The sequence below is a fragment of the Trachemys scripta genome, chromosome 15, assembly GCF_013100865.1.
Source record: "Trachemys scripta elegans isolate TJP31775 chromosome 15, CAS_Tse_1.0, whole genome shotgun sequence".
Classification (NCBI taxonomy): Eukaryota; Metazoa; Chordata; order Testudines; family Emydidae; genus Trachemys; species Trachemys scripta.
The window spans coordinates 24,274,469-24,295,661 of NC_048312.1; the positions used below are offsets into that span (position 1 = coordinate 24,274,469).

Below are 21,193 nucleotides of genomic sequence, written 5' to 3' on the forward strand. Positions count from 1 at the left end.
GTGCATGTGAGACCCCCCCCCTCCACGCCCCATGTGGCTATTAAACAATCTTTGCTGCTCTTCCATGGAATGGAATAAAGGGGAAAAAACAACAAAAAAAGAGAGAAAACGATGCAAAAACGCATGAGGTAAGAGAGAAAGGAACCAGGCTTCTACTAGGGGCAAACGTCCATCCTAGGAATCTTGATTGCTGGAGCCTTTTAAACAATGGATGGGGGCAAATTTTCTTCATGGCATCTTGAAATGGCAGTGCGGCAAAAGGGCTTTCCTGGTCCTGTTTTGTATCACCCAGGAGAATCATGGAAACCAGAAGCTCCATTTCAAGGGGGAAAAAAATAAACACAAGGGGAAAAAATCCAATGGCTCAATTGTTTTAAAGCACTTTAATGAAATAATAGTATTAATAAATACTTGTCACTCCTTTTAAAGATCTGGACCCAAATACTCCCAAATTTCCAGGGCATTTAATATGACCCATTGTGTTTGGGCCCTGGTCCTGAAAAGATTCATGCATGCACCTAAGTCCGTGCCCTTGTGAGTAGTCCCAATGGTAGGTATTCAGCACCTCTGAAAGTCAGGGCCAAGCTATCTCAAGTTGGCCACTCAGGACAGAAGCCCCATTTGAAAACTTGTAAGTGACTTATCAAAGGACACAAAGTGTCAGGGATGAGATGAGAACTCAAGAATTCCCGGGTTCCTGGCCTGGATCAGACTACTACTCCCTACCTCTTATCAAACCTTTCATCAAACCTCTCTTCCCAGTCTCCCTGCAAACCCAAGGATTTTCTACATGCCCAAGTAAAAGAGGAGAAAGAGAGCATTGGGGAAAGCCACATAATGTTCAGAAAAGCCTGGGAACTTTGATGAAGGGTGGGAAAATCTTGAGGAGAGGCCAGAAGAGCCAGAGTAGTTTTAGACTCAGAAAGATGGGACGAATCTGAAAGTGACTGGTCTGAAGTCAAACTGAGAAAGATAAAAGCCTGTGAATTAGATCCCAGTTAGCAAGTTTCACTACACCCATTGCTGAACACCAGAGAGGCACTGCCAGCAAACGCAGGAGAAAATCCCCCTTCTCTCCACTGCCTTCTCCATGGTGTTGAACTACATCTTCTCTTTCACTGGTGGCATGAGGTTCTCCACTCCTGGTCCTGGTCCTGGCAGCTGGAAACCACTGCTTTGATCAGGAGGAAGAATCCAGTAGCACCAGCATTATCTCATGGCAGCTGAAATAAGCATCCATCTCTCCTCTGTGATTTTAAGTGGACATTCCTCTGGTAGCTTTCACCTTGAAGGATCCCAAAGCATTTTGCTACATTAGCCACATATAGATAAGACTCACACCTCTCACCATTAGGCTGCAGCCATCCATGAAATGGAAAGCAGCAGCTGTTTAAACTGAAAACAACAGCGCCATACTAATAATTTTGGGCAGAAAGTGAAGCATACCATATCCGGCTGACGTTGCAAGAGGAGCGGTCAGACTATAAATACCTCGAATGGATTTTGGCCAAAACACCAAGAGTATGTCTACACTGCAAACGGGAGCATGCCTCCCAGCGTAGGGAGACGGACACTTTCTAGGTTCACTTGAGCTAGTATGCTAAAAATAGCAGCATGAACATTGTGGCACAGGCTAGCCACTCCAGTTTGGACCTTGGGGATTGGACGGGCTTGTATTCAGGCAGGTAGCCTGGGCTGCAACATCCATTTTCAGTGTGCTAGACATACTAGCTTTGCTTGAGCTATCTACCCAGGCTAGGAGGCAGGCTTCCAGCTGCAGCATAGACATCCTCTAAGGATGATGCACCTAAGGTGCCATAGGATCTTCAATACTCTTAAGTGGACGAGAGCTTAGGTTCTCCTCTGCCAATGGGGCTTCCAGCATCTCATTGCCCCCTAAAACTACGCTGGGGCATCAGCTCAGCAAAAAGCGCTCGACTCCATCACTAACAGCACTTCCTGTAGTGAGCTGGGTTTTTCTTAAGAGGTCTCCCATTAATCCGATCCTGCTTAGTTTTTAAGATCAGAACAGATCACAGCCCCAAATGGCTTGATGGATGTAGAGAGAACTATGGGTGTGTGTGTGTATGTGTATGTGTAAACCCATGATTAAGTGATAGCAACAGAGCCTCAGATGTCAAGGGACAGAGAAACCATCAACAACATCTCAAGACAAAAAGGGACTCAAAAAAAATTGGAGAAATATCACTGTGCAGAAAAAGGTATTAAAAATGAAGCATCTGTGCTGTAAGCCATTATGGGCCCTTGACAGATGTGATCTTACCAGCCTCCCACTGTAGCTGCAAATAAAGACCCAGTCTCTTTCTTCTCCCCCGACAAGGATTAATGAGTACTTGGGATAGCTCTCAGACAAGCAAGCAAAGGCTGTGAACCTTTTCCAGTGCAGCAATTTATCTTGGGATGACTAGTCGCATCACTTTTTTTGCAAGCTGGATTATGCCCTGACCCAGCACATTAATCTCCCAAAATAAAATAATAACAATAATAGAAAAAAAAAAAAAGAACTGGACAATCGCCAGAGATCAATTAATAACCATCTCAAGTACCCCTGGTGCGCAGGAACAAACAGCTTAACTCCCTTGCCACCCATGTTATTTGTAAGCATAACTATTCCCGCTTTAAAAATTTCCTTTAACTGCTTTGCCTGAGACTTTCAGTGAGGGATGAGGACAGTAATATCTTGCATTTCTATCGTGTCTTTCATTCCAAAGGCAACCAAAATTTAACCGATCCACAAGCTCTACTTACCACATCCACCACTGGTGATGGGTCGGGGGTGGGGGCAAGGAGAACATGACAGCTCTAATCGTGAACAGGCATTTTACACAACTGTTTAGGACAGGAAGTGAAAAACATCATACTCTGAGACCTGGTCTACACACAGTTTCAGTATCGATGGAACAGTTTCAGTTAGGGATGCAATTTTCTACTGAAATAGTTAAATAGGTACCGCTCCTACTTTGGGTGCAAAGGTGCCGATATAGCTTTTTCCCCTTCCTGTACAAGGATAAGCTATACCATACAAGGCACCTTCACACCCATATAACTGCATCCACACAGGAAGGAGGTGGTGTACTGCTTCAACCTGTATGCAGACAAACCTTTAGGGTGATATAAAGTAATTATTTAAGCTGGAACGTTCCCAGAACACCTGGGTTAACACATCTATTCTTGTAAAACAATAAAATAAAAAGAGCGTTACAGGTCTGCAGTGAACACAAGAGCTCAGAACCAAAGTTTCACATCTCATCCAAGAATCACAGCAGCATAATGGATCCTGAACACGCTGGGGGATTGGATAAGTACTGACTCGGAAGGAAAAATGCCAGCATCTCTGAAGATCAGCCCCTTGGGGGCGCCTCAGGTTCAGTGCCCAAAATTAGAAACCACTTTTTTTAAACAAACATTCACCTGCCATAAGAATTCAGATGCAATAGCACATCAGGAAACCAAGTCCATAAAATGAAATGGATTCTAAACATGAAGTGACCCTGGCTTGTTTCGTTTCATTGTACACAGTGAGTGATGTTAGAATTCAGGTTAAAAAAAAAAGATTGGTGAGGGAAGGAAGAGAGATTGTATCAATTAATAAGTATACATATCAGAAAAGTTGCTACCAGCTCTACAGTCGGTCAAAAAAATAACCCAGGAAAATTGGTGCAAAAATTTTACCAAAACTTTCTGTGATTTTTTCTTCCCTAACATCACATTTTCATCAAAATTTTGATATTTGAAAATTTTTGACCAGTTCTACTACATACATGGTAAATCAGATTTCTAAAATTCCATTTAAACAATCTAAGGTGTTATCAGTTACACAGATAAGGATGCTTGTCTTCCACAAAACATACAATTTTTATCACTTTAATCCACTGTTTTTCCAGCGGAAGGAGGGGAGGCGGGCGGTTTGTTCACAAAAGGCTAGATAGTGCAAACTGCCCACAGCCTGTAGCAAAGTGTTTCACTCTCACCCATTGTTGTTGGCTATAGCCCCACCTCCCCCCTTCCCTTTTTGGGGCAATATGCAGTTCTGGGAGGGAGGGAACCAGCAGCCCCCCACCCTACCTTGAACATGGGAGTGAAAATCTGTCTGATCCTTACACAAATCATGCAAGGGGTTTGGGAAATGGAGGCTCCCTTTCCTTTGCACACCCAGGCAAGAACCAAGCAGAATCTGTATCTAACCTCAGAGGCATGGTTTTATTGGGTGGCTCCCATCAGACAAGGACCAGGAAGAAAGCGGAGTCCTTTACCTTTGACTTGACAGCCAGAATGATTTTAGGCAGGGCAACGACCAGGCATTTCAAAGAGATGGTGAGATACTTCAGTACGAAGTCCGTGATCCCCACAGTCCACATCAGGTCAAAGAAATCCAGACTCTCCAGGTTGGGTTTCAGAAATATCAGGCTGAAAAGCAGAACAGCAAGACCCAAACATTAACGAATGGCCCATCATCTCCCCTTCATCAAAGCTCCAGTACAAAGAATGGGCCCAGGGACTCCACCAAACATGAGCACAGGTTCTTTAGATCAAGTGTAACAGGAGCAAGGTCAGCAGGTTAGTCCCTTCCGGACTTTGACCCATGCCTGCTCTTATCCAGCCCCACTGAGGTCAATGGCTTCAGACTTGCCCATTTTCAGTAAAGGGAACGCAGTCATCCACAAAGCCTACGGTGGAAGTTAACCCCTGCACTCCAGGCCGATAAAAGAAACTTCCCTCCAGGGGGGCGTTCCCAATATCAGCAGCTCTGGTCCCCAAGTTTTCCCACTCAATCCTATTCCTGAAGGAAAAGCCACCTACATCTCTCCATCTTTACCACTGGGGAATGATCTGAAACATGCACGCCACTGCAGTTCAGAGCCGCGCTGGGGTAGTTGCCACTCCTCAGTACGAACAGCACAGGCCAATTCAAGAGCCCCGTGCGTGTAGACCAGTCTTGAAACCCCACAAAAGCACATTCTGGCAAAGGCAGAACTACTGCCGGGGCAGCATTCTCCACAGCACTAAGCTAGCTGGGAACACAGGGCAGGCATGCGACAAGGGCAGCACCGCACTAGGCACAGCAGAATGCTCAGGGCCATTCAGCGTGAGGTAATTGCACCGAGACACTGGCTCACAAACTTTTGAGGCCAACTAAGAGCTGGGCTCTGTGAATCAGCATCTCCTATTGAAGTGCACGTATTCCAAACCTATAGGAAGGGGAAGCCAAGCTCGGTCATGGAGTCCAGCAAACACAAATTAGTGGGAGGTGGAGAGCAGTGACCCAGCAGGGCTCAGCACGCAGACCCTGCACCTGAAAACCAGGGTGGTTCTGCTGCAGAGAGACAGAAGGCTGGATTCCGGGGGGCTTGCAAGGCGTATATGCCCCACATGAGGCATTCAGCCCAGCAGCTCACACTGAACAGGAAGGAGCAGGGCATGGGTGCGGTAGGGTCAGAGTATCCGCTGCAGCACCATGCTCCGATTAACCCCTGCACCTGCATTAGAGAATGTGCAAGTCTACTTCCGCCATGGGCTAGAACAAACTTCAGAGAGCAGCAGAAAGATGCCTCTCTTTTTCCTCCTCCTGCCATCCCCCAGTCCAGCAACTCGGGCTGGACACTGAGTTGAATATTTGCTCCTTAGGTAGGAGGAGCCTAGAGTACCAGTACTTCAGGAAACCGCTGCATGGGATACCAATTAAATCAGGTCCTTCCTCAGCAGCCACAAGGGGCTTCTTGTCACTATTACTGTCCACCACACGCTCTCATGTGAAAAGCAAAAACATAACAAAAAGAAAAACCCGAAACAAAAAGCCTGAGCATGAAATTAAAATACTCACAACTCTGGCACAGCACAACAGGTAAAATTAAACCCTAAAAACAGAAACAAAATCATAGACTTAAATAGTATTGTGAGCTAGGAAAATAAATACACAAAAACAGCAGCAAAATCAGGAAATGAAAAATAACTGAAAGGAACAAAAAGCAAATGGCGATTTCTATCCTCCCAAGCCTGAGTGCTGCCGGGGTCTCCACACAGACAGACCTCTCCATCCACACGGAGCACTGCTGAAGTCAGGGGGATTCTGTATGGAGCTGCTTGGCGGATCAGGCCTTGGTGTGGAACTCTGTCAGCCTTTGCAATATATTTAACCCTTTCGCATCAACTCACCGCTCCCCAAACAAAGGGGCACAATGTTCCTGTTTTGCTGGAACACTTTGAACTAACCTGCCCCTCTCCCAGCCCAACTCTGCTGTTCCTTTCCAAATCTGCCTGGCCTCATCAGCTCCCCCACACCCCATCTCACCTTCCAGCTCCCCCACATCCCCATCATCATTCTCATCAGCTCCCCCGCACCCCTATCTCATCTCCCTGCTCCTCAGAGTCTCCCAGCAGTCTCCTTCCTGCCTTCTGTTTCCTGGCTGCCCACTATGGCAGCCTTTCCAGCACATTCTCCCAACTTGTTCCACTCCGACCCAATCCTTCCCTCCAGAGCCTCTGAACTGCAACTTTCCCTCACACGTCCCGTCACTCATCTGCTTCCAGTGCGATTCATACTACAGCTGCCCCTTCACTCCAAACACCCAGGCAGAATCCCAGATGAGAGTCACATTTTTTAAAATAAAATAATTCAGAGTGTTGGGGTCAAATGAAACTCATTTTGCTCCAAGCAACAGTTAAAGACACAGGTATTTCTAATAACTGCTAATGATAAATTTGGTTTAATAATGCAAATTCAGATGGGTGCCACGGTTCTGAGCATACAATCGTTCTACCATTCAATATGCATTTTTTCCAGGGAAGAGATGGTTCTATTTCTGCTGCCTCATCACAATTAAAAATGGAAAGGCTCTACCTGTGATGTCATCTAAGCTATTATTGCTCATCTGAGGCAAGACTGTTCAATACTATTCATATTCCAATGATTTCTTGAATATATACAGTTCCAAGTCTCAATCAGTGGGACTCCCACAACTTCCCTTGGAAAATTATTCCACGGGGGAACAGATCTCACTTTCAGACCAATTTTCCTAACATTTGGCCTAAATTTGCCTTTGCATCATTTCACCCCATCTATCCTGGTTACACTCGCTTAGCCTAACTCCAATAGCTTCATGGCATTTAATTCTTCCTTTATCATTCTAATAAGAGATTGACCCCAACCAAAACCCTGGATGGTTACACCCCTCAGCTTCAGAAAAGTTGATCTCCATAACTAAATTTGGAGACTGGCCCCTATTTGCACCAGATCCAACCCCCCCTCTCCCCCCCAAATGCTGGGAACATTTGGCTCTGGATCCAAATCTAAACATTACTCCTCAAGTCTATCTTTAGTAACAGAATGAAAGCCTGATACACAGCAATGGAAAGAAGCCATTGTGGGAAGGGAAAACAAAGGTCAGTATTCTCATCTGGTTCCAGGACCCTGGCTCTCTATATCTCAATTACACCATGATAGAAAATCCCAGCTTCCATGGGCAAAAAGTAACCCGCATGTTTTTCCTCCATTTACCGTAGCAGAGATGGCAGATTCCATGGAACTACACTTGCATCTCACAAAAGTGTGAGAGAAGGTGGGCAACCTCTTTTCCACCCTGGCAATTACTACCTGTTTCCACCAGGTAGGATTTACCACATGCCCACCTGTTGTATAGCTGCTGGGAGCTGAAAGTGTAAAGCAAGTATAAGGTATTCCCCAGGAGGAAAGCCAGGATCCAGAAGACAATCAGCACCGACCTCTTCTCCTGAGCACAAACAAGAGGCAGACAAGACAGATTCAAAAGTCTAAAGGGAACATGCATATTGTGCACCAAGCCTTTAACTGCTGAAAAATGTGAGACCAACCCAGGGGACAGACACACACTTCTAAGCATTCAGTAATTAGTTATTTACATGGGAGTGAGACATAAAAATAGGCAGCAAGGTACAGACATAGATAAACAGGACCAGAATCTGCTCTCAATTACTTTGTCAAGCAGAGTTACTCCACTGAAATCAAGAGAATTACACTGGCAGAAAGGGAGAGTCAGATCCACATACCCCAGGTTTCAAAGGTGGGTGCCTCAACAGGACATCCAAATCCTGCATGCTTATACTCAACTTGATAAGTAGGAGTAGATATGCTGTACCATAGGTTTGAGCTTCCATAGGCAGGATCTGGATGGCCTTATCAGGGGACACATTTGATAACTGGACCTATCACATCTAAACATGTAGCTTTAAAAAACAAAAACAAAAAAATCACCTAGACTCTTTTAGACCATCATCACATCTAGAACATACTGCATAGAGCATAAATGGACAGTTTTTGGATGCAGGGAGGTTTCAGAGCATGTGATTTATAATCAAGAAACAACTGAACAAATGAAAGAACCAACAGTAGCTTAAATTCTACATCTGTGAAGATGGGAATGAATGACACGATATTAGATCCTAAACTCAGCACGTGTGAAGGTCTGAAGGTTACCTCTTCTGAGCCTTGGACCAGCGTAATTTTGAGAAGGAAATTCCACATTTGGGAGGGAAAATGAGAAAGAATTTTTTGGGCAGGTTTATTTAGTAAAAATGTGGCTCTTTGAAGCTGTTCAGTGGAATGCTAGATTGAGTCTTCGAACAACTGGATTAATGGGCAGGGTAAGGTTAGGCAGTCAAATGTGCAAGACAGATAATTAATACCTAGTTGTGCAATTTATCCCATCAGTCTGCATTTTGTCACATTTATTTCATTACCATGTGTGCATAATTATATATTTATGCCACTCACATATCATCTATGTGATAATGCAGCCCCAACCCGGCACTGCAATGCTGTTGAGATATTCCAATAAGACTATAAACCATGATACCTGAAGAAGCCAATTGGTTTATTTAAGATGTAGCCAGAACATCAAGTATATTAAGAAGTAATACTTCTATAGCATCTTTCATCTGAAAATCTCCAAGCTCTCTGTAAGCATTAATGAATTAAGCCTCACTGCACCCTGGCGAAAGGGGCATTATCACTTCCATTGTTACATATAGGGAAACTGGGGCACAGAGCTGCTGCTTGAAGTCGCACTGCAAGTCAGTGGCAGGGCCAGGAAGAGAAGCCAGTTCTGATTTTTCATTCTCTAACCACTATACCAGGCTTCCTGCAAGACAGGGAGGCTGTGTGGGGCAGGGAAGGAACAGAGTATTCATATATGCAAAGAAATCTGTGCACATTCATTGTTTCATGCACAAAGTGCAAGACAAGATCTGCTATCAGCATTATTTTGCATATTAAGAGCAATGTCTCAAAACACCATAGAGCAAGATACTGTACTCACCTTCAAAGAGACCTGTTCTCGGAGAGTTGAATTAGCATATGCAAATGTGCTGGCCATACCAATGCACACAGCAATCCCTGCAAGGAAAGACACTCGTCAAACGGCTGTTGCGCCGGAGAGGGAGTATTCACATTGTTAAATTATTTTATAGTCAACATTTTAGGTTTAAAACAAACCAACCCAACACCTGTAATTGCTGGATAGAGTGGGGGATGCTAACACACTGACCGCTAAGCTCTCGAGGGCAGGGTTCACAAACCAAATTAATGTGAATGCATCATGGCCATTTCCAGGGCGTATTTGCCCAGAAGCACAAGCTGCCACACAGTTTGATACAATACTGAAGAAACGGCAGCCTCTGTTCATGAGAGACCCAAGAACACAATAGCAAAGGTACTGCAGGGCATGGCTGAGTTGCACGAACAGAGCTAGGAAAGGAGGGAAAACTGGAATAGCAGCTGGCTCTGCAGATCAAGACTGAGGTGTGTTGGCAAAGCTGTGTTGTGACCCAGGGCTGAGGGGTGTCGCAGGCAAGGACTGATGGGGGGGGGGGGCAGGGGAGCGGCACTTGCACATTAAGGCTTCCTCTAGCTAGCGATATCAGTGTCCGTAAAGACAAATATTCACCAGACAGTTACATACTCCATCTACAAATGAACGTTTAAAAGGAGGATTGTAGTCTGAGATTTTTCAAGGCCCCTAAGGGATTTGGATGCCCAATTCCCATTCAAATTAAAGGAAATTGGGTGCCTGAATCCTTTAGGCAGCTTTGAAAAATCTCAGTTGTAAAGTGTAACTGGTCATCCCATCTCCCAACTACCATCCTTCCAGCCAAGCACGATTCAAATCCCTTCCGAGACTTTCAGTGCCACACAAGAGCTGACCAGCAGAGGCTGCTATAAGTATTCCCATCCCACCTCTGCCCAGGAGAGCTGAGTGGGGATTCTTCCCAGCGTTCTCAGCCCCTGGTAGAGAGGGGCAGGGAGAGAGAGACCAAGGCAAGGAACAGAACAAGAGTCTGTCACATGGCAGGACAGGACATCAAACATGGGCATCACTCAACTGTAATGTCTAGTAATGAAATTAAAGGGGAAGAAAAGGCAGGATGCCCAAAGACAGGTAGCTTCACCCTTGTCCGCCTAGGTCCCCTTTGCCCACTGAATTTGCTACCTCTAAGAATTCTTACAGAGATGAACACAGTGGACACTGCGGCCGGACCCAGCTGCTGAACCACCCTCTCTCAACCTGGGAACCAAATGAAGATGGCGAGTTGGCTGCTTACCAAGCTTATGCTGGAAACAAACTTTAGCCAGGAGTATCAGGATGAAGGGAAGCCCCTTCTGGAGCCAGCAGATCACAGCCTTCAGCTCCGAGAGGGCAGGGGCAGGAGTCCCAGGCTGGTCCTCAGGATTGTCTTCTGCGTGTCCGTGGCGGTCTCCACTAGCCATGTGCAGCAAAGAGGATCCCCGATGGTGGCCATGGTGATAGTGATGGGGCTGCTGACGGTGGTGGAACGGAGCTCCTTCTGTTCGGCTGGCCCCTTCTTCCCTTGGGGCTGGCATCTGAATGAACACATCCCCGCCTCCTGCTGAGGAACCCAGGACCAAACCTGACTGGAACGGGGTAGTTGGGATGGTACCAGATGGGATGCCTGCCAGCCCTGAGAAAAGCTGCTGGGGTGAGGGAGTTTCAGCCTTCAAACCTTCGAAAACTCCACCTTCATCCACGCTGGTCTCAGAACTGACCGTCTGACTCCGGCTTCTGCAATGGGGAGAGAGACTCCACAGTGGGAACCATCAAACAACCAGCTGTGCACTGAGAAAAGCATCCTCTCAATTCTCCAGAACACCAAGGCTGGATTTGATTCACCTTGGCATGGCTGGAGTCGTTAGGCAGTTCAATTGTGCTGGTCAAATAGTGTTGCTTTCCCCCACCCCCCAATGGGCCATAAAGTTCCTGAGCTCCTCGCTGGCTTTTTAAATCAGAGTTGGAGGGTTCCCAAAAACAGCCCAGTTACAGGCCAATTTAAAACTCTACATCATCTCTAAAATGGTTTTGACGGTAAACACGTAGTGTATGCAAAACACCGTGTGCAGTGGTGTACATTTTTTTAATCGGTATGCATCTGGGATGGCCACACTACTCAGGAGTGAATTAACTGTGTCATCCCAAATAAATGACCTAACAGCTCCAGTTGCCAGGCTCTTCCCACTTTATTTAACGGTGGCCAACTGCCATGCTGGCACTGTCTGGAGGGAAAGCCAAATGATAACAACATGGGGTAAAACAGCCAGAAAGAGCTACTTCCCTGTCACATGACCCAACAGGGGATTTAAGGGAAGAGAATGCCCACCTGCATTTGTTTTGGTGTTACACATGAATTTTGTGTTTCACTGATAAATTATGCCCTGAGGCAAGGATCTGAAACAGACTTGGGCACAGCATTCGTTCCTTCCTGTGCTGGGGAGACAGCCCACCGGCCTACAGAGAGTTTCCAAGAAGAGATTCAGGAATCTCATTATTTCTTCCTAATGCCACATGCCCAGGGAAAATATGCTCTGTTGGTCTGTACTCAGTGGCATGGCTCTATAGTGAATGTATGGAAGGTCTGACCCCATGTGGCAGTGGGAACAGAGGGGACAATTCCCAAAGCAAGTTGCTAGCCAAGAAAATGCCCAGTGCAAAGTAAACACTTGTTAACACAGAGAGAGAAAAGAATAAATACAAAGATCAGCAATAGGTCGAACCCACAAATAGACACTCAGTGCAGCACTACAGTCTCTCCGGATCCTAATCCCTGGAAGCCTCCAACTTTAGAAACAGTGATCACGAGGTGAGATTACACAGGTACATACACAGTGCCCACACCTTCCCGTAGCCCGTCTCCCCCCCCGAGCCCATAACCCTCCCTAGACCTCTTACTCGGCACACAGCTTTGCATTTCATCTTGCTCTGGAACCAGCTCCAACTCCCTCTTGGGCACTTCCCCACTAAGCAAGCTCTAAACAAGGCTTTTCATAGTCACACCCCACTCCCAGAGTCTCTGTGCAGGCACCCGCAAGGAATCAAAGCAACCAGATACTGTACCATTTTCTATGGTTCAGAATTAACCAGATACATACTGGATGACACACTTAATGCCACGAATCAGGGTTGGACACAGAAGCTACACCAGTAGCAATTCTGTATTTATCTCCAAAACCAAAAACATAGACAATATAACATACCTGGGGCAGCTCCATATGCCAATCAAATACACTGATGTTGTCTGGAACAATGCTGTTAGAGTACATGACTATTCCTCCAGCAGGGAAGAGGTTAACTAGCCACATAGTTAAAAAGGGATACTGTGAAGGTAAACACTATGGGTGAAATCTTGGCTCTGCTGAAGTCAATAGGAGCTTTGCCATTGACTTCAATGGGGCCAGTATTTCACCATATATATTTTTTTAAATAACCCTTGCTCGTGTTAGTGATAATACTTTATTGTATTAAAAATGAAAGAGTTTTTAGAGTCCAGTTTACTTTACTTACTTTTTGCATTTGATAAAGATACAGTTCCTGAATTTGTACAGCCCCTTTCATCCTAATCAATCCCAAAGTGCTTTACACATTTTTTACTGACTGGGGACAAACCTCAGCTCATGTCAGAAGGTCCATGCAACATCCTATGAACCACTCAGCTCCCAAAACCTCTGTTCCAGAGCTCAGCCAACACACCAGCCTACATGCCAGGTAGCATCATGGGAAGTGTGAGGTGACAAAACTAGAGGTTGGCTAAGAACATACAAATAATTTAACAGAAATACATGGCCTGTCTCTTTTGCACTAACATGAAGAGTTACACTCCTGTCAGAATTTGACCAGAAGACCAGACTTAACCTGCTCTTGTGAAAAGTGTTATGGAATAATTAATGATCACAAGTGGTCAGGATCTTTTGCTTCACATTTCACTTGACAGACATTTCCCTCAACTCCACAGAAAAACGAGACTGGTTAGTTTCACTTTTGTTTCTGATTAATTTCATTTCCCCATTCTCATGCACTAGCCCAAGAAAAATTTAACATTGAAAACCACCACCACAACAAACCTGTGTTCACTGAAGTTATAAAAAAAGATTAAAAATAGAGTAGGCATACCTTTATCTATCCATGTACGAAGGGATAAATCCTGGTTTACAGAAGGTCTCAGGGACCGTCCAAAATCTTCATAAAATTTGGGGTTGTGCTAACCAGAAGTTTCAGTCTACTGAAGCACCTAAGCTCCAGTGAGCTGCAGTTAAGTTCTTGAGGAGTTCCACAAGAACATCTCAAGAACATAGCTGTAGAGGACCTCCACTCCTGCAGAGTTCACTTCCAAATCTTCAGGACTTAGGATCCCCACAGGACAACAGCCTGAAGTTCTCCTATGGAGTTTAGAAGTTCCATAAAAGTAGAGCCTCAATCAGTACAATCTTGAGGGACAGAACTCTGACTTATCTGAAGTTTGGTTATCAGGAGTTTAAACTAGGCTGAATTTGAAAAATGTTTAACTGTATATGTACAAAACTAAATGTTGGGCCTAAACTATGTTCACTGTGTCTCTTTAATAAACAAACTGTAGGAACCATGGTGTAGGATTTGCCATAGTGGATTGGCCCACTGGGTCATTAGATCTGATATTCTGCACCAGGTCACGACAAATGGTTTCACTTCAGCTACCTCCTAATGCGTGCAGCAAGCTTTGCCATGTTACAGATAATGGAAAATATTCCTTCTTTAACCTTGTAGCTCAGGGGTTGGCAACCTGGCGGGCCGGGCCAGTTTGTTTACCTGCCGCATCCGCAGGTTCAGCTGATCCTGGTTCCCACTGGCTGCGGTTTGCCGCTCCAGGCCAACGGGGGTGATGGGAAGCGGCGGCCAGCACATTCCTCGGCCCGCGCTGCTTCCCGCAGCCCCCATTGGCCTGGGACGGCGAACCGCGGCCAGTGGAAGCCGCGATCGGCCGAACTTGTGGACAAGGCAGGTAAACAAACCAGCCCGGCCCGCCAGGGTGCTTACTCTGGCTTTCTCTGGCGAGCCGCGTGCCAAAGGTTGCCGACCCCTGCTGTAGCTTTTACCTTCCAAAAAAGGATATGAAATACACCAAACAAATTAATCAGAATATTGCCTGTTGGAGAGGAATGTGGAAGAAACGTGGGAGGAAAGACGACTTACCTTTCCGGAGGAAGGCTATCAGTGTTGCTGCTGTGCCGTCTCTGCATTTTCCTTAACACCTTGAAACACAGCACACTCAACATTAACGTTGCAGATCAGCAATCCCAAGGGGGACTAGTAACAAAGGCCCAGAGGGTCGGAGAGCTGTGACACCCATTCACCCAGTGACATGGTTGGCAAAAATCACCTGCTTCTCTGAAGAGTGGTTCAGGAGTGTATCAGTTTTTTTAGCACACTAGAAAAAAAACAAAAAACAACTCTTGAAAGGTTTTCCACTGACATTTGGTAGCGCACAGAAACAGCTCTCCAGTCGGGGCAGGAAGGAGCCAGATCGCATTCTATAGCATCAGGAACAAAGTTGAAAGTCACATGGACTTTAGAATCCTACGATGAGATGATCTGAGAAGGGACTCCAGGACAACCGACAGTGACCCTAGATGTGACATACGAATTGGCTCTTTGTTGTCTAGGAATAAGATCTTTTCCTCCTCCGCTTCTGAAGGAGTTTGCAGGGCAATGTGAAGCACACAGGAGAGGGGGGGGAAAAGTAATATTTTATGAAAAATGCAGTCACATCAGGACAACAGTTTTATTTTTTGCTACATAGTGCATCCCTGGTAAATCACATAATTCGCACTAGCAAACTCTCTTAAATATGTGCATGTATGAAAGATCAGATCTTTTGGGCACTGTCAAATTATTTTAATAAACTAGGGTCTGGAGTAGGAGAAGAATAAGCACAAAGATTATAATAACCTGAAACCCTTGGCTATAGCAGCCTTTCACAGAATTGGGATGAGATTTTATTTATTTTTTATTCTCTTTCCAGCAGCAATTTTGAGTCCATGAAACTATTTTTTTTAAATAATCATTCTGAAAGCAGAAACAAATGTGTCATCACTTTAGTATCAAAGTGCCACACGGACATGAATGAGGAAGGCTAGCATTATTACCCCATTTTATTGCAGGGGAAACTGAGGCAGTGAGAGGTTTTTTTTTGTTTGTTTGTTTTTTAAAGTGACCTGCCAAGGGTCAAATTGACAGTTTATAAGAGAGTTGGGAATAGAACCATTAAATCCTTATTTCCAATCCTACGCAATCCTTCACCGAGATTTTTTTTCAGCATCACTTAATTTAATTATTTTACCTTAACTTTTCAAGGTTTCATTATATGTACACTTCTACCCCAATATAACGCTGTCCTCGGGAGCCAAAATATCTTACCACGTTATATCAAACTTGCTTTGATCCGCCGGAGTGCACAGCCCACCCCGGAGCACTGCTTTACCACGTTATATCCGAATTCGTGTTATATCGGGTCGCGTTATATCGGAGTAGAGTTGTATATTAGTTACATATAGGATGGAAAAAAATGATGATTTAAAAAAAAAATCTAAAAAAAAATCAAATTTTTTAATTTAAATTAAATACAGTTTTTTGTTTTTTTTTTGTAAATAAACCTGTACATTTGAAACTGAGAACCTAAATTAAAATTTTTGGGCTTAACGTATCAGAAACATTTAAATTAAATAAAAAATAACAGGACATGTTTGCTGTTAAGTTTTAAGGAAAGTCATGCCACTAAACTGGTGGAAGTCACTGGCTAAGCACCTGGAAACAGAGTTTATTTAAATGCTAATCAAGCTTTTGGGAGCAGTAGCCTCTTCTGCAGGTGCAGAGAGAATGTTTTCTTCATTTCAGTTGTATAAACTGGTTCAACTGAATGACTCGTTCATTCAGAGTTAAGAAACCAATTGGGAAGTTGAAAAAGCAGGAAAGCTTGTTTTCCTCTTCCAATCTCAGAATAAAAACTAGGTATGAGAGAGAGAGATCTACTAGTTCTAAAATCTTGAAGGACATGGTGACCAGAAACAAATCAGTTCAGTTAGCTAATTATAGACAATACTTCCTTTGTTTAATAAAACAGTTTGTTTTAAATGCAAAACATGTTTTGATGAGCTTCTTAATAAACTTTTTTTCTTATGTATCCAGCAAATGTAAAGATAGTTTTTAGTTAATAAAAAAAAATTAAAATGCTGTTTATGTGCATTTTAACTGAATTTTCATCCAAATAGAGCTGACACAAATCACAAGTAAAAATGAATGATTATCTAGTAAATAACACATGCATTGTTTACCATTTTCTAACCTAATCAAAAATGTAAAAATTAAGAACCTGAATAAATGTAAGTTAAACTAAACAATTGCTTAAATAAATGTGTATAGACATGGTGTATCCTCCAGATTAGCAATAAGAAGCACCACATTTAGTGTAAGCTATATTTAAGATGCAAATCAACATGTTTTAATGGGAACCAACCAAGGAGAATGAAGCTCTCTTTAGGAAAATAACTAGAAAGTACAAATGCAAAACATGATTAAAATCTGTGATTTAAATCAAGGTTTCCTGCTTGCTGACTTAAATCACAATTAAAATCAGTGACTTTAATCACTTTGATTTAATTCAATCCACCCTGGTAAACACATACCTTTATTCTGTAAGGATATACCGTAGTTGTTCTGGTGATATTTCCCAACTCTCCCTCAAATATCCTAACGTGTTTGACGTGTAGCCTATACTTTGTGGGAAGCTATAGAAGAAGGAAGAAAAAAGAAAAAAAAGATTTAACTTCAAAAATTTTCTGCTCATGTTGCCATATTCCTCATCCCTCATTCTTTATTCCTAAGGCCCCACATAGAAACAGAATAAACATTTCTTTGGCAAAGAAGCAAAAGGCCATGCAAATTGTATCAAATACAGACTTTATCCATTACATTAAAAAATCCTGGTCCTACAACTTACAACATGTGAGCCGACGGATGCACATATAGGGAAGTCAGGGAGGCTAGGTACAATGCACAGGTGGACTCCTTTGCCTGCAAGATGCAGGCGCAGGATCAAAATAAATATTTTACATGAACCTTTCCTCCCAAAGCGTTTCACAAGATTATAAGATACACATATTCCCCCCCCCCCCATGCATATACATCCCAACACTGAAACGTAGCCAGCTCAGAGGTGGAGCTAAGTGACAAACCAATGAGGAGAGAAGAGATATTTTGGCTAGAATACACAAGCAGATGCCTGTACTATTAAAGAGTACCACAGGATTTTGATGTCTACAAAACCCAGAGAGGACCTTGGTTTGTAAAGCCTGATCCTGAAGATTACAGTCTACTGTGTGTGTCTTTGTCCTATACCTCAGAAGGATGAAGGGCTGGATAAGAGTCAATAGCAAGAAGAGGATCTCAGCATTTCGAACAGCCATTCCATCTGACATTCCTTTACTGTATATTTTCATACTTAGAGAGAGAGGGAGAGAGTTGGGAAAACCACAAATTGCATACGAACATGGCTGAAACCACATTATACAGAGAGTACACAGATGGGCTGATGGACTCACGAGCTCCAAGAAAGTAATTCTATTCAGGATCTTTGGTGACACTGTAAACCACAAGCACTGTTCTGATTACAAACATCTTCTTTGCAATTCATGGCAGCCCTTTGATTATATACATTTTTGAATCCAAGGTTGTGTTTTAGGGTTCAGAATATATTATAAAAGATACCCCCCTCTGCCCCCTCCCCTGCAAATAAAATTGAAGCTGCAATTACAGTGACAATACTTAGCATTTTAACAACAATTTACCTTTTCTCCCCCCAGATGCTGGGTAAATGTTAACCCATTCTCCCAACACCCCTGCAAGCTACATACACAATATTACCCCCATCTTACAAATGGAGAGAGACAGAGAGAGGTTAAGTGACTTGCCCAAGGCCTCAGTCTGATCCGTGCAAGAAGATTCCTGTGCCTACGCATAGCCACGGAACTCCATGTTATAGCAGAGATCTGCCCAAGTAGGTCTGATCGCAGAATGAGAGCAGAAGTAAGTGAGAGAACTCAGGAGTTCCTGACATCCCGCCCCCCTCCCCGACAGCCCTGAGCTCAGTCTACTGGGGCTCCACTAGCTTGTACTATGGGGTGACTATCCATCAATTTGTCTTTCCCCTACCAAAGCCAAGCATGGCCCTTTGCAAAGTGAATTCCTTTTAGGTATCAGCCATAGTGGGGGCAGTGAAGAGAACCCCAAAGGGTTAGGCACCTAGATTGCCTAGGGATCCAGTAGGACAGCTGATCTTCCGCCTTGTACACAGTACTACAAACCTAAGGCCAGATACCATTGGGGTAGATGTCATCTCAAAAGACACCTAACTAGGGCTGTCAAGCAATCAAAAAAAAATTAACTGCACTATTAAACAATAATAGAATACCATTTATTTAAATATTTTTGGATGTTTTCTACATTTTCAAATATATCGATTTCAGTTACAACACAGAATACAAAGTGTACAGTGCTCACTTGATATTTATTTTTGATTACAAATATTTGCACTGTACAAAAGAAATAGTATATTTCAATTCACCTCACACAAGTACTGTAGTGCAATCTCTTTATCATGAAAATTGAACTTACAAATGTAGAATTATGTACAAAAATAACTGCATTCAAAAATAAAACAATGTAAAACTTTAGAATCTGCAAGTCCACTCAGCCCTACTTCAGCCAATTGCTAAGACAAACAAGTTTGTTTACATTTAAGGGAGATACTGCTGACTGCTTCTTATTTACAAGGTCACCTGAAAGTGAAAACAGGCGTTTACATGGCACTGTCGTAGTCGGCATCGCAAGATATTTTATGTGCCAGATGCGCTAGAGATTCATATGTCCCTTCATGCTTCAACCACCATTCCAGAAAACATGCATCCATGCTGATGACAGGTTCTGCTCAATAACGATCCGAAGCAGAGCAGACCGATGCATGTTCATTTTCATCGTCTAAGTCAGATGCCACCAGCAGAAGGTTGATTTTCTTTTTTGGTGGTTTGGGTTCTGTAGTTTCTGCACTGGAGTGTTGCTCTTTTAAGACTTCTGAAAGCATGATCCACACCTCGTCCCTCTCAGATTTTGGAAGGCACTTCAGATTCTTAAACCTTGAGTTGAGTGTTGTATCAACCTTGAGTTGAGTTGAGTATCTTATCTTAGAAATCTCACATTGGTACCTTCTTTGCATTTTGTCAAATCTGCTGTGAAAGTGTTCTTAAAACAAACATGTGCTGGGTCATCATCCGAGACTGCTATAACATGAAATATATGGCAGAATGCGGGTAAAACAGAACAGGAGACATACAATTCTCCCCCAAGGAGTTCAGTCACAAATTTAATTAATGCATTATTTTTTAATGCGCATCATCAGCATGGAAGCATGTCCTCTGGAATGGTGGCCGAAGCATGAAGGGGCATACGAATGTTTAGTATATCTGGCACGTAAATACCTTGCAACGCCAGCTACAAAAAAGTGCCATGCAAATGCCTGTTCTCACTTTCAGGTGACGTTGTAAATAAGAAGCAGTCAGCAGAATCTCCCGTAAATGTAAACAAACTTGTTTGTCTTAGCAATTGGCTGAACAAGAAGTAGGACTGAATGGTTTTGTAAGCTCTAAAGTTTTGCATTGTTTTGTTTTTGAGTGCAGATATGTAACAAAAAAAAATCTACATTTGTAAGTTACACTTTCACAATAAAGGGATTGCACTACAGTACTTGTATGAGGTGAACTGGAAAATAGTATTTCTTTTGTTTATTATTTTTACAGTGCAAATATCTGTAATAAAAATAATATAAAGTGAGCACTGTACACTTTATATTCTGTGTTGTAATAGAAATCAATATATTGAAAATGTAGAAAAACATCCAAAAATATTTAATAAATTTCAGTTGGTATGCTATTGTTTAACAGTGCGATTAATCACGATTAATTTTTAATTACAGTTAATTTTTTTGAGTTAATCGCAATTAATCGACAGCCCTGCACCTAACTTAAACACTGAATGACTGAGTTGTGTCTGGATTTGGGAGTTCCACATCATGTTGTGACATACGGCAATTTTGCACCTGCAATGCCATGTGCACGCTAGCATTTATACCAGGAAAAAACAAATCAGGCTACATACATTTTGCTAACAGAGGACTTTGGATTGTCAAGGATTGCACAGTATTCAAATGTTCACATCACAGGCAGAGAGTACCATACTAATTAGGTATAAGAACAGAATGCTCTAATGGGTCATATTTGAAAAAATAATGTTTTTATTTTTATTATTTGTATTTCAGTACTAACTAGAAGCCCCAGTCAAGGACTAAGACCCCATTGTGCTAGGCGCTGTACAAACACAAAATAAAAAGCAGACATTCAAACCTTCTTGTCTGTTTATTATGCAGACACACACCCCCAGGCAGGCCTGTCCCTATGCCTCACCATACATTGCAATTTGAAGCGAACCTAACAAGGTTCAGAGCGTTTGATTTGATATAGAATGACTGACGATTTTCTCTGGCTGGGCTCAGGCTTCCCCAGCTATTCTGAGATTTGAAAAATGAAATTTACGATGAAAGAGGTGGCTAAAGAATTGCAAGGGGGGGAGAGGGAAGAAGAGGAATTTTCCCCTTCTTTGAACGCAGCAGCACAATAAACACAGATAACACATAGTCCCCATCCCATCATCCCTTTTACAATGCAGTAGTTCCCTGTCTAAAAAACCCACCACGTTAAACAGGAGGAGGACAAAAAGCACAGAGCTCCTTTACCTACCCTCACAATCCAGCAATCACAAGGTCCATCATCCAA

The 21,193-nt window shown here is 43.3% G+C and overlaps 1 protein-coding gene across 4 annotated transcripts in view; it reads right to left on the reverse strand.

Annotated features, from left to right (window-relative positions):
* The window catches only part of RNFT2 (ring finger protein, transmembrane 2), a 39,486-nt gene extending 18,310 nt beyond the window's left edge, over positions 1-21,176 (reverse strand). Inside the window, exons 1-8 of one of the 4 annotated variants that reach the window (XM_034790757.1) lie at positions 17,709-18,179; positions 16,997-17,098; positions 14,695-15,003; positions 14,508-14,566; positions 10,594-11,072; positions 9,312-9,388; positions 7,648-7,748; positions 4,275-4,428 (exon numbers count right to left, since the gene is read on the reverse strand). In XM_034790757.1, coding sequence (XP_034646648.1) covers positions 4,275-4,428; positions 7,648-7,748; positions 9,312-9,388; positions 10,594-11,072; positions 14,508-14,554 — 858 coding nt within the window. In that variant the 5' untranslated portion in view covers positions 14,555-14,566; positions 14,695-15,003; positions 16,997-17,098; positions 17,709-18,179. Of the gene's footprint in view, positions 1-4,274; positions 4,429-7,647; positions 7,749-9,311; positions 9,389-10,593; positions 11,073-14,507; positions 15,004-16,996; positions 17,099-17,708; positions 18,180-21,157 lie in introns of those variants that run through there. The other 3 variants (XM_034790754.1, XM_034790753.1, XM_034790755.1) reach the window with 3 other exon arrangements.
* Between the last annotated feature and the right edge of the window lie 17 nt (positions 21,177-21,193).